We start from the raw sequence: 12,366 nt of genomic DNA on the forward strand, positions 1-12,366 counted from the left end.
AGCTAACAATGGAGCTCGAGCTTTCGAGGAAGCCAAAAAACCGAGCTCGAGCTCATAATAAGTCAAATCGAGCCGAGCCAGTTTACGAGCTGGCTTTTATACTTAATTTAATTTATTTATTTTATTATAAATTTAAACTTCAGGTATTCTTAAACGGCTCAAGAAGTCAACTTGCATATGAGCATTTGCTTAATCTGATTAGCGGACTATGGAGCCCGAGTCAATACAATAAGGCATTTGGTTTCGAAGAGAGATGATATACATCATTTTATAATAAAATGATGCTATTAGAAAAAAATCATCAATTTTTAATATTAATATGAAGAATTATGTGAATAACTACCAATTCGAGCTTTATATGAGCTGCTCACGAGCTTAGCCGAGTCGAGGCAAGCTAGCTTCGTTTAATATTCAAACTAGGATTTGTGTTCACAACACGCTTCATTTAATATTTGAGTCTAGTACGAGTCGAACTTATGAAAGCCGAGCCCGAGCTCACTCGCGAGTAGCTTGCTCTCTTAGGGTGCGTTTGTGAGTGCGTTTTTAAAAAAATAATCTGCGATTTTAAACCAAATCGCAACTTTAGGGTGCTTGGGATTGCGATTTTAAAAACGCAAATTTTAAAATCGCAAAAAAATCTACGATTTTCATAAGCTGATTAGAGGGTGCTTATTTGAAAAAGTGTGAATTTAAAACAAAATCACGATTTCTATTAAAAAGATATTTGGCTCAATAGTTACCTTTTTTAGAACCGGAATGAAGAAAATACCAAGAATACCCACCTAAAATATATTAAAACCTTTTTTTTTTTTTTTCTTCATCCTCTCTGTCTTGTTCATCCTTATTGGTAATTTGGTCATGAAACCGCAATTATATGCTAATGTTATCCAAACACTCAATTGATAAAAAAAATATTTTTTAGTATGTTTTACCAAACGGCTGTGCGATTTTAAAAAGTAACGATTTTAAAAATACAATTTTTAAAATCGCACTCCCAAACGGGTCCTTAATAGCCCTATACTTGCAACTAATTATCAAAAACAAAAAAAAGAAAAAAAAAAAGGAAGGTCTTTATTAGGCTCTGCTGAAACGAATCGTTTCACTGATAGGTGAATCTCGATCAGAGAAGCCCAACGGCATCGTTTTGAAACGCTGGAGTCGCACACTTCGGCAAAAACCCTTTCGGTTCCTCGAAAGCTCAGCAGCAGAGTCACCAGGAGGCCTCTCGAGGAAGCTAACAATGGCGTCCTCAAAGGTCGTCGCGAGGTTTTCGTCGCGATTACAACCGCTCGCTCTCAAGCTCGGCAAAGGATTTCTCGCGCCCGAACTGTCTCCGCTCAAATCGTGCTCTCAGTCGCAGGCCTCTGCCTCTGCCTCTGCCAGACGCGTTTCCCGCATTTCTCGGTGAGATTTCTGAATTCGCATCTATGAGTCTTATTTCTAACCTCGTGTTTGGTTCCCGAGAAAAAAAAAAAAAGGATAAGTTTGAATATTAGAATTGCAAGCATATCGCTTTCCTTTTATTTCCTCTGTTCTCTCGGCAGCCAGTTTGCTGTTGTTTTCGTAGTTATGCATTTTGGTTTTTCTTTTGGTGGTTTAGATTACCGTTGGAGTTAAGCAGCGTGGAAACGATGACGCCGTTGCACAGTGCGATAGCTTCGGCGCGACTAATCTCGAGGTTGTCGGCCGAATCAAATAGCTGGTGTTTAGTTCCGCAAGGTGTGTTTTATGTTCCCGTTTATTTGATGCTTAATCATGCCCTTGATGTTGCTTATATGGGTAGAGAGATAGATTGCTAGAGTGTTACTAGAGTACGTTCTTCCAGAAAATGCAAGAGTAGGAAGTTTGGTGCACTCCACCCTGCTTGTATGTGTGACTAAAACGTGCATTGATGGTATTTCCAAATGCAGATGAAATTTTCTGTCATTGGATGTACTTGCAATTAGAAGTTTTCCAGTTCTTGAAAATTGTGGAAAAACCTGGTTGGTACTGCTATTTTGTATGGTAGGATAGGTATTGGTTATCTTGACTCAATTTAGATCAGTTGCAATCATGTAGGCTTGGAGATATGAATGCTATGCCGCATATGCTACGATAAGGTAGAATATTTTGGGATGTTTTATATGGGCCTGACTAGCAAATGCAGATTGTCTCCCCCCCCTGCCCCCACATTTCTATGGGTGCACAGATTAGAAATTCAAGATTATTGGTGAGGTTAAATAGAGTTTTCGCTACTGAGTCTTATTAATGCTTTACTCCCTTGTTAAATCCATAGGATTCCATAAAAAAATTCAGAAAAAGGCATTGTGGGAAACGGAATGGGCATGAGAAGAGAGGATTTACCGTCATTATGGTCTGTTTACTGGAGGGATGAGACCATTGGATGGAAAAATCGAGCTATTTGACTAATTAAAAACAATATGGGATGGTAGAACTCTTAGGGCATGCTTAATGAGCAAATTGATATGAAATGTCTGGAGTTAATTAATCAAATTATACTCCTTTTTTTTCAAGAGAAATGCTACATACTCTTCCTCTCACACTCCCAAGTACACACTCTTTGATGTCATATAAAAATCACTATTAGATTTTGAATGGATTACTTTGGAATTTTGGATTTAATGATAATTTTTACTGGCATGTCAGAGAGTGTGCACTTGGGAGTGTGTGTAACATTTATCTTTTTTCAATCTTTTGGGTTGATGCCTATCTGCAAAATCCTCATATGTTATCTAAGCTGCAACTTAAGATTATTTGGCAAAATAAGGGAAGGAGGGAAATATCTATTGGGGTGGAGTTTAAGGCCGTTAGTTTAAGACCCATTGAGTGCTATGGAACTTGCCAATTAAAAAAAAAAATCTCAATGGAAGTGTGTCCTAGACAAATCTGGATGATGTAGCCAACCGAAGTGGATGGTTGAGCTTAATGGTGCTGGTTATACATGGATAAAATATGTGCATTAACTAGCTTTAGTGAAATCTAGACCCCTGATTAAAGTTCAATAAATTATTAGATTCTGACAATATGTCTTCATTTAGTACCTTCACAATCAGGAGTGATATATGAAACTTTAGGAGCTTTGAATCATGCACACTGCTTAGAGAATTTATTGATTAAGGGAATCACCTTATTTTGATAAGTAAGACAATCCCCTTATTTTAAAGTAATATAGAATGTTCAAGAATAACCATCCATCGGCAGAATTAGGTTTAAAACAACTTTTTTGAGCCTTAAAGAAGCTACTTGGGATTGATTTCAAACCCATTTCAGTGCACAAATAAAGACAATTTCAATCCAGATGGTCTGGACTTGTTCAATGAGTAATGTAGATGGTTCTTGTAAGAAGATGTAACTGGAACTTGAAATGGGAAGCCAATATGAAAAGGTTTTTTATTATTTTATTATTTTATTATTTTTATGATGGGGAATCCTTCCAAGACAGTGCTACTTCGTGTAGCTATCCCTGCAAGTAAACCTTAGACCCGTGTAATGGCTTTGCAGTTGTCTCTGTTAAGATTTAAATTACTTCCGGATGATTTTGGTGGTATTCTGAGAAATTAGCACCCTGTTTCTTAAGAGTAGTTAGTTGGACCTTGCTCTGAGTGAACTGGTGGTCAATTGGCGAACTGGAGAGGCACCGTGGATATGCAGAGACACCAATTCTCTTCGAACTTTTTGAGATTCCTACTAGGATTTACTGTTTCTGTGGCATGAACAAGAATATAAAACTCGAATAGGCCACTACCAGATGTAATTTTTTAAACAGTATGGTGCTCTGGAGCTGGGGGAGGCAGCATAGGGATATTTAACCTTTGCATATGTCGAAGTATAATCTTCATCATATTTGGTTTCAACTTTAAATATTGGGTTGTTCTTTGGTTGATAAGGCTGTCTTTGAAAGGGTTGATTCATTTTGCTGGCTTCCATCATATTGACTTCACATGAGCACGTGTGAAAAGTTAAGCTGTCAAAAGATGTTTATCTCTTGAGAGGATGCGCTTAGGTAAATATTTAATATGGACTATTCTTGCAAGTTGCGACTATAGATGGTAAAATGAAGCCATTCTTTTTAATTCATAGAATAGGCTAAAGTCCCACACTGAAGTGGTTTGCTATGTTCTTTGTTTCTAGCTGCAAAAGCACACACTGCCGTGCACTGAAGGAAACAGAAAAATATGCAGATGGTTGCACAGCAATTATTCATGATACAACCAGGAATTCTTGCTTGTGAAACAATTATGTTTGCTCAATATGATCAAGTTTTGATCACAAGTTTGTGTGTGTGGTGTAGGCAACAATGTTTACAGAATTATGTTTTTTCTTGTGATATTGTTATCTCATTTAACGTTCCGTTTTGTCCATATTGCAGGTATATCGATGCCTTTATGACTCTCTCAGCACGAGTTCTTACAAGGCAGCGCATTTTGTTTGAGTGCAATTTTATTTTGTTCCGACTTTATGGGCCTGTATTGAACAGTTCTTCTGTCATTTATAAAGAACATGAGACGTTAGTGCTTAGATTGCTTCTATTTATCTTCATCTTTTTTGTTTTTGTTTTTGTTGTTGTTGTTGTTGTTTTTTTTTTTTTTTTTAAATATATCGTTTTGAATCTCCATGTCCAGGAACCTGGATGAATTTTTGTTAACCATAATGAAGTACGCATTGTTCTTTATGCCCAGCAAAGTAGTACATGGCTTTGCTCTTTTGTTATTTACATGCTATATTTACAATTTCCACATGGCATTTTTCAAGTGATTCAATTCCATTTGAGAAGCTGGTATGACATATAGTTGTATACCAGGAAGTGGCCTCTCATAATAGTTGGAGAAAAGGATAGTTCTTTCATGTTGGCATATCATCACACTTATGATCAGTAGCCCTTTTCTTTATTTTTAGACTTGGGATGACATTTTGCATCTATGAACATGGACTTTGTTAGTTGTCAAATTTGTTTGGCTTTTCAATTGCAAAATTTTGTTGTGTCATTGCTGCTTCTATTACGGGAATCAGAGGAATATAAGCTATATGACCATGCAGGCACATTGTTTGGTTAAATTGTCGGAGCAATCCCATAGACTTTGCTGAGTAATTCTATTCATTCCCTTAAAGCTTATGCAGTGTAGTTTTTCTAATAAAAAATCAATCTTCATATATCAAGTACTATGGGTACCATGCCTCTTAGGCTTTGGGGAGACGAGAGAGATAAGGGAGAGTGATGTATGGCATAACTCGACCTTGCTCAATGAATTAATACGCGAATTAATACGCCTTTCGACTTTGAGCTCATTAGGACGGACTCCATCCAATGTAATCTGAAGGCCTCAAGAGCCTTCTTCCCTCGCCCAGACTATTCCGGGAAGGCATGCCGTTAGAAGCAGCCTCGCACCTAGGCATCTTCTGCTCACCAACATTGCCCACAAAAATCAAGAAATGCAATACCCAAACAGTCTAGACTTCATTGCCAAAAAAAAGGAAGAAGAAGCTGGCATCCACATTCCAGCTCCACCACCGTCCTACCTGGCTGAGCTTGGCTGCAGAAAAAAAGGATGGGCCACAGGGTTTTGGAGAATCTAGGTGGACATTCTATCGTATGACGTGGAATATAGAATAAAGAGTACAAACACCAAGAAAAGTTTATTAGGTAAAAAAAAAAATTCAAGAAAAAGAACAAGTGTGCCAATCTCTAAGGCGAAGATGGATTATTAGCCTTTTTCAACTTCAGAGTTAGGTTTGTACGGAAAATGAGTGACGATAGAAAACTGCCAGTGACTTTCAGCATACTTCGACTGTAATCCAGTAGCTTCCAGTGGTAGTCCTGTGATTTGAGAAGGATAAAGCTCAAACTCAGATAATCATTTACAGCTTTAAAAAAGGAAAACAATTTTACTGAAAATTAAAGAAGGTTTCTTGTTCAACCAAAATGTTTTTGGTTTGACTATAATTTTCGGCCGTATCAAACACCAAAAAAAGGGAAAACATTTGATGTGAAAACAAATAGGGCTTAGGCAATCTAAGAGAGTGGATTGCGGGTTTATTTGTCTTGGGTAATCTAAGATGTTGGGCTCACTAGTTCAGAACAAATGAGCCTCGCAACTCCTCTCTTAAGCTGTTCGAATTTTATATCACCTAATTTGAGAGATCTCAGTCCTTATCTCTTTTGTCACCAACATTATGCATTGCTTGATGCTCTCTCAAGACTCTTTAAAACTTCAATCGCCACCTCGAGAAATTGTGGTAACGTTGTTCGCGTTTATAAAGTATGATTAAGGAGATTTTATTAGGATTTGGCTTAAATGCCGTAAAACAAAACTACAAGAGATTGTAGGTTTTTCAATGCTCCAGATTTAATTTCACTCTCTATTTCTCATGAAAAACTTAAAATTAAATATGGAATGTTGAAAAAACTACCATTAAAAATTTAGAAGTATATTGTCAATTGAGGGGGGCTTTTCCCAAATAAAAAAAATAACGTTCCCTCTATAGTCTACATTGGCCAATTAATAAAAAATCAAGGGCATTTTCGTAAATAGGAGTTTTCTACTGCGCCACTTCAACTTATTATATTCAAGACCATATCAATATGCCAGCAAGCTCTTCCAACGGCCACAAATGGCCTCCTCTACCTTCAACACTCTGCAAAGGCACCTCTTCTCCGTCACTCTCTGTAAGTACTCTTCCACTCTAAGAGGCTCTTAAATTCGATTGGTTTAACATTTTTCACTTTCTCACGTTTCAAGCACACACTTAAACGAAGTTTTTTTTTTTTTTTTTGTCTCCTTGTAGTTAGAGCAAATGTTAGTCACATTAAAACAAGGGTGTCTATTACGGACCAACCTCCAAAAAAAAGGGTGAATTTAAGAACTGCAAAAGAAAATGGCAATGGGTTTTCTTCGGCAAGGGCTGTAGATGAAAGAATAGAGAGAAGCTCTGTGAAAAACCTTGGTGGTTCAGTGGTGGAGAAGACAGAATCAACAAAAGATAAAAACATAAGGAAAAACTTGAGTTTTAGAGAAAGAAGAAAAGTGGGTTCTGGGAATTCTTCTTTGAGGTCTAAAGATGAGAATATAATGGTGAATTCTTCGAGTGTGAGTAGTTTGTTGGTTAATGAAAAGAAGAAGAAAAAGCCCAAGAAAGGTGATGATAAGCAGGTGGGAGAGGAGCATAAGGGGAGGGGGTCTAAGAAAAATGAATCTCCAGCGTTTCAGTTGAGGGTTGAATTGGATATGTGTTCGAAAAGAGGGGATGTCTTAGGTGCAATTCAATTGTATGATAAGGCACTAGGAGAAGGAATTGAGCTGGGGCAGTACCATTATACTGTACTTTTGTATCTTTGTTCTTCTGCTGCTATGGGTGTTATTCGCCCAGCTAAAAGTGGGAGTGATAGTAGGAGTTTGAATACATTGGACTCATCTAATGGAGTTTCTAGTTTGAATTCCAGGGGGTTGAGTGCATTGCGAGATAAGAGTAGCAGTAATTTGGGTGATATGGAATTGAATATTCCAGCTTCAGACAATGAGAAACAAGTTGATTTTGTTAGAAGTCATGGAACTACAAATAAAATGGAATTGAATTCTAGTAGTAGGTTTGACAATTTAAGTAGTTCTGATGATGAAAAGGAGAAATTAAGCCAGTATTCTAATGGGTTTACAAAGTCAAATGCACAACTTTTCGATGGACTAAGTTATCCAGAAAAGGGTGGTAATAATTTTTCAAACACAAAAGATGGGAATGGTAACCAAGAAGATCGTAAAATTCAGGTAGGTGAAGATGTCAAGTCGTATGCACTTCAAAGGGGTTTTGAGATCTACAAGAAGATGTGTTTGGATAATGTCCCAATGAATGAAGCAGCATTGACATCTGTGGCTAGAATGGCAATGTCGATGGGTAATGGTGACCTGGCATTTGATATGGTGAAGGAAATGAAGCCATTGGGAATAAATCCAAGATTGCGTTCTTATGTTCCTGCTCTGTCTTCCTTTTGCAATAGTGGAGACATTGACAAAGCATTTGTTGTTGAGAAACACATGTTGGCACATGGTGTCTATCCAGAGGAACCTGATTTGGAGGCTCTCCTAAGAGTAAGTGTTGGAGCCAGTAAAGGTGACAAGGTGTACTACTTGTTGCATAAACTAAGAACAAGTGTGCGGAAGGTCTCACCCACTACGGCAGATCTGATTGTTAAATGGTTTAATGGCAAGGCGGCTTCAAGAGTGGGGAAAACAAAATGGGATAAAAATTTGATAGAGGAAGCAATTGCAAATGGAGGTGGAGGCTGGCATGGACAGGGCTGGTTGGGGAAAGGAAGGTGGAGCACTTCATACACGACTGTTGGAGCTGATGGTTTGTGTAAATGCTGTGGGGAGAGGTTGGCAATGATTGACCTTGATCCTAAAGAAACAGAGAATTTTGCTGAGTCGGTTGCATCTATCGCTATAAAGAGAGAGAGAAATTCAAGCTTTCAGAAATTTCAAGTATGAAAATCCCTTTATAATTCTTGTTCCTAATCTTATATGTGGTGTTTAAAGGGAAAATGAATAAATCTGTTATTGGCAGAAATGGCTTGACTATTATGGACCTTTTGAAGCAGTGGTAGATGCTGCTAATATCGGTCTTTTCAGCCAGAAGAGATTTATGCCATCCAGGGTAAGGTATTTGAAGGCTCAAGCTCCTCTTTATTTATTTATTAATTTAATTTAATTTATTTTAAATTTATGGTGAATTTATTTTAATTTGTTTTTTGGGTTGGTGGGGTTGGAATTCTTAGGTAAGTGCTGTTGTTAATGGAATACGCCAAAAGCTTCCTTCAAAGAAATGGCCTCTCATTGTTTTGCATAACAAGCGTATGACTGGACGGAAGATGGATGAACCAGTAAATAGGGCCTTGATTGAGAAGTGGAAAAATGGTGATGCACTCTATGCAACACCTACAGGGTCAAATGACGACTGGTGAGAAATATATACTCTTGGAATTCATTTACCCATGCATATATATGTTATACTTGTAATTCATTACTTAATTTGATGTCAAGTTATTTCTATGATGTGTATGCATTTAAAGCACCCTTGTTAATAACCTGTGCGTCAGGTACTGGTTGTATGCAGCTATAAAGTTTAAGTGCTTACTCGTCACCAATGATGAGATGAGAGACCATACATTTCAACTTCTAGGAAATGACTTTTTTCCAAAATGGAAAGAGAGGCACCAAGTGAGTGAAGCTCTTGAGATGAGAATTCAATGCTTTTTAAAGTAGTCTTTTTCCATTGTATGTGTTTAGGTTGCAGATAGATAATATTTTTAGTTAGTTTTTTTTCTCTTGTATCGATAACTAGTTCCAAAACCGTTTCTACTTTGTGCAAACAATAGCGTGTGGTCGTCTTCATTGATTTTTAATGTATTGCTAACGAAGTATCTTTCTTTCTTTTCTTTTCTTTTCTTTTTTTTTTTTAATATAAGGTGCATTTCCGTTTTTCTGATGCTGGTCCAATCTTTCACATGCCTCCTCCTTGCTCTGTTGTGATTCAGGTCAGAACCAATTGGATGGTTTACTGTATGTTTTAAAAGTAAAGAAAAATGGATGAAATTCAGTATGATATGTGTGTTTATGTGGGTGTGAGTAAAAATTTGTTAGCTGATAAATCAGTAATCTAAAGCTCTTGGTGCAACATGATAACAGGAATCTGATACAGGCCACTGGCATATTCCAGTTGCATCAGAACATGATTATGAAGCAGAAAGAACCTGGCTATGTGTTACACGTGCTAAGTCACTTGTGGCAAGGCAAGATTCTGCCACTAGTCCTGAAGGTAATTCACTAATTTCAATCAAATTAAGCATTCCCATTTTAACACCCTGGCTGGTAACATGAAATCCACCATGCCTAGTGGCCTATCAATGACAATAACTGTCCTAAGAGTGTGTTGTGTGTTTCTTCAATCCCATCAAAATAAAAGAAATCTTAAGTGCCTTTTGTATAGCATTTGAGGTGAGTTGATCATGTTGATATTTACAAGATCTGGTGTGAGCGTAATTTACTCTTAAGGAATCATTTATACCCAATAGGATTTAAATATATTTCTATTGACTATTACTTGTAAGTATGTATCCATAGATAATTCACTAAGTTCAATTATAATATGTTTTGTTTAATAACGTGTGCAAGTAAGTGAGCACTATTTACGATATTTACTGAATTTATGTGAAAATGAATCTAAGAAGATTTGGGGGGGACTAGGAATATTTGCTTGGGATGGCCAAACTATAACGATACACAATTCTTGACAAACTCAATATGTGTGTGTTATATAAATTAAATATGAAACGGATTAGGAGTAGACGGGATCAGGAGTTTTTGTATTTGCTTGCAAAAGAAGTGAAATTGAGAAAATCCTTAAGAAAGAAAGCGTAGTTGGTTGATTCATTTGTTCTGAGTTTTCATGTTGGAATTCCATTAATTAGTGGCTTGATTTTTGTATAAAATTGTATTAAGACTACTAAATTTTTTTTTTTTGTACTAATCAACTTTTATAGTCATAATAATGTCTGTGAATGGGGTCTAATAAAGTTTATGTAACTTGCTCGTAATTTTAACCATTCCTGGTAATATATCATTGTCTTTTTGGAACTTATTTTAAACTCCTTAACTCATTCTTTTTTGAGACAAAAGTCTTAAAAACTCTAATTTTGATGGAGACTATAATGTGGTTCTACCTACGTTTGAGAGTGATTAATTCTTTTTAATTGTGGAGTTTCATTTGTTATTATGGGGTTTCTGCTAATCTCCTTGTTGAAAACTTCAACACTATCTACCTAACTCGCAAGAAAATAAAATATACAGAAAGCTTCCATGCCTAGAGATATGAATGTGCATTGATTGTTTTTCTTACAAACATTTTTTTATCTATTCATGCACATAATCACACATGTTCATTGTTATCTACTAGTTGATTGCATTTTCCTTTTTCATGAAGCCAAATAAACTTCACCACTGATGGACTGTATTCTCTTGTAATAAATAGAATCACTATCCCTTCAGTCTAACGAGGGACATACAAGGTCAGCTTTTCGAACTGAAGTAAAGATAAGGCCAGAACCGAGTCATGGAAATCGTGAAAATACAAAAAATCTACCTCAGGAAATCTACAAAAGTCTCAGAGATATCCTGTCAGCATCTGTGCACTCAAATGATAATCACACTATACTCTCACAGATTGAAGCTGCAGAGATGTTTGGTAACTGCATGATTGATTTTGAAATATAATGGCTGTCTTGTTCGGGACCTCAAAATGATGCTGTGGAAAACTGAATTCCAAACCAAGAGCTCCTTCAACAGTTATGTGGCTCATGCAGCTGTCTGTCTTGTGCAAACTACATGAAGCTCTGACAGTCCAGAAAACCTCTTTGCTGCTGCTGATGTTAAATGTACCTATATCAAGGTTTTTTAAGCCATCAAAAGGTTAATCTTTTTGGAGTAATAGTTTTTGTGAGCTGCCCTTGCCTCTTTCTGGAGTTTCTCTCAGGTTGGTTGGGAGTGGAGGGAATTTATGTAGGGTGTAGTCTTCTATGTATCTTCTCTCTGTATAATCATTTATTCATTTGCTCATAAAGAAAAGATTTTGCTCAGCACTGATGTTTTACTGTTTGAGCAGTAAGCAGTCATTTTTGCCTTTGAGCCACATACCCCAGATGTTTAGATACTAGGATTGCTTGGATCTAAGGATCTATTTTTCTTCTTCTTCAGATTTTCATTTTAGTGACAGCAGCCATGTGCTATGATTCAGAAACCATGATAGATGTCCTTTTTGCTATGTTCAATCACTTCATCGCGGACAAAGTCTTCTTTATAAAATAAACTGTGTTGAAGGATTTTTTTCAAATTCAGTCTATTAAATATATTTTTACTAGCATTTTTAATTCTCACGTGTATTTTTTATATAGCATTTGAATCTCACATGCATTTTTTAAAATGCGTGTGAGAATTACATGTTCAAAGACAAATGTCAAATTTAATAAATTGGGTTGGTAAAAAATTTTCCAATAGAAGAAAAAAATTTGTTCTTAATTTTTATTGCAATTATTTTGATGCTGGAAAACAAAAATACAAAAACAAACAAACAAAAGAAGAAAAGGGTAAAGGAAATCCGGGGATTTTTGGACCCAAAGGTGTTCCCTTTTCCTGGATGAATGTTCTCAATCACGAGTTGGTTCAATTCCCCATGACTTATGCTTAAAATTTTAAAAAGAACTAATTGAGCTCATCAATTTTTTTTTTAAAAAAAACATTTACTTGTAAAGCATGAAGTTTTTTGAATTTCAACAAATAGCAATTAGTTAAGAAAATTGTTTCAGAAAGCTAACATGTCTAAATA

At 36.4% G+C, this 12,366-nt stretch overlaps 2 protein-coding genes across 4 annotated transcripts; both read left to right on the plus strand.

Moving 5' to 3' along the window:
• Nucleotides 1–1,125: 1,125 nt before the first annotated feature.
• On the plus strand, nucleotides 1,126–4,520 carry LOC132166060 (uncharacterized). The gene is made up of 3 exons (XM_059576813.2): nucleotides 1,126–1,404; nucleotides 1,601–1,719; nucleotides 4,370–4,520. Exons 1-3 carry the CDS (start codon nucleotides 1,241–1,243, stop codon nucleotides 4,387–4,389), a joined length of 303 nt encoding a protein of 100 aa, XP_059432796.2. The 5' UTR covers nucleotides 1,126–1,240; the 3' UTR covers nucleotides 4,390–4,520.
• A 2,086-nt stretch (nucleotides 4,521–6,606) lies between these two features.
• Nucleotides 6,607–11,805, plus strand: LOC132165802 (proteinaceous RNase P 1, chloroplastic/mitochondrial). Of its 3 annotated transcripts, none has more exons than XM_088511837.1 (8): nucleotides 6,607–6,664; nucleotides 6,784–8,471; nucleotides 8,554–8,643; nucleotides 8,765–8,946; nucleotides 9,086–9,206; nucleotides 9,455–9,523; nucleotides 9,675–9,804; nucleotides 11,017–11,805. In XM_088511837.1, the coding sequence occupies exons 1-8, from the start codon at nucleotides 6,610–6,612 to the stop codon at nucleotides 11,256–11,258; spliced, it is 2,577 nt and encodes an 858-aa protein (XP_088367963.1). In that variant the 5' UTR covers nucleotides 6,607–6,609; the 3' UTR covers nucleotides 11,259–11,805. The 3 variants fall into 3 exon arrangements, with proteins under 3 accessions (XP_088367963.1, XP_088367964.1, XP_088367965.1); XM_088511838.1 differs by having other exon boundaries at nucleotides 10,969–11,054; XM_088511839.1 differs by lacking the exons at nucleotides 9,086–9,206; nucleotides 11,017–11,805 and having other exon boundaries at nucleotides 9,675–9,762.
• Nucleotides 11,806–12,366: the final 561 nt, after the last annotated feature.

This window comes from Corylus avellana, chromosome 11 (genome assembly GCF_965113065.1).
Source record: "Corylus avellana chromosome 11, dhCorAvel1.hap1.2, whole genome shotgun sequence".
In the NCBI taxonomy this organism is placed as follows: Eukaryota; Viridiplantae; Streptophyta; class Magnoliopsida; order Fagales; family Betulaceae; genus Corylus; species Corylus avellana.

Excerpts from the sequence above, each read along its gene's own strand:
- LOC132166060 (XM_059576813.2), top strand. The coding sequence starts at position 1,241 with ATGGCGTCCTCAAAGGTCGTCGCGAGGTTTTCGTCGCGATTACAACCG. Across the intron at positions 1,405-1,600 it reads CGCGTTTCCCGCATTTCTCG|ATTACCGTTGGAGTTAAGCA; the intron begins GTGAGATTTCTG and ends TTGGTGGTTTAG. Across the intron at positions 1,720-4,369 it reads CTGGTGTTTAGTTCCGCAAG|GTATATCGATGCCTTTATGA; the intron begins GTGTGTTTTATG and ends TCCATATTGCAG.
- LOC132165802 (XM_088511837.1), top strand. The coding sequence starts at position 6,610 with ATGGCCTCCTCTACCTTCAACACTCTGCAAAGGCACCTCTTCTCCGTC. Across the intron at positions 9,524-9,674 it reads CTTGCTCTGTTGTGATTCAG|GAATCTGATACAGGCCACTG; the intron begins GTCAGAACCAAT and ends ACATGATAACAG. Across the intron at positions 9,805-11,016 it reads TTCTGCCACTAGTCCTGAAG|AATCACTATCCCTTCAGTCT; the intron begins GTAATTCACTAA and ends TGTAATAAATAG.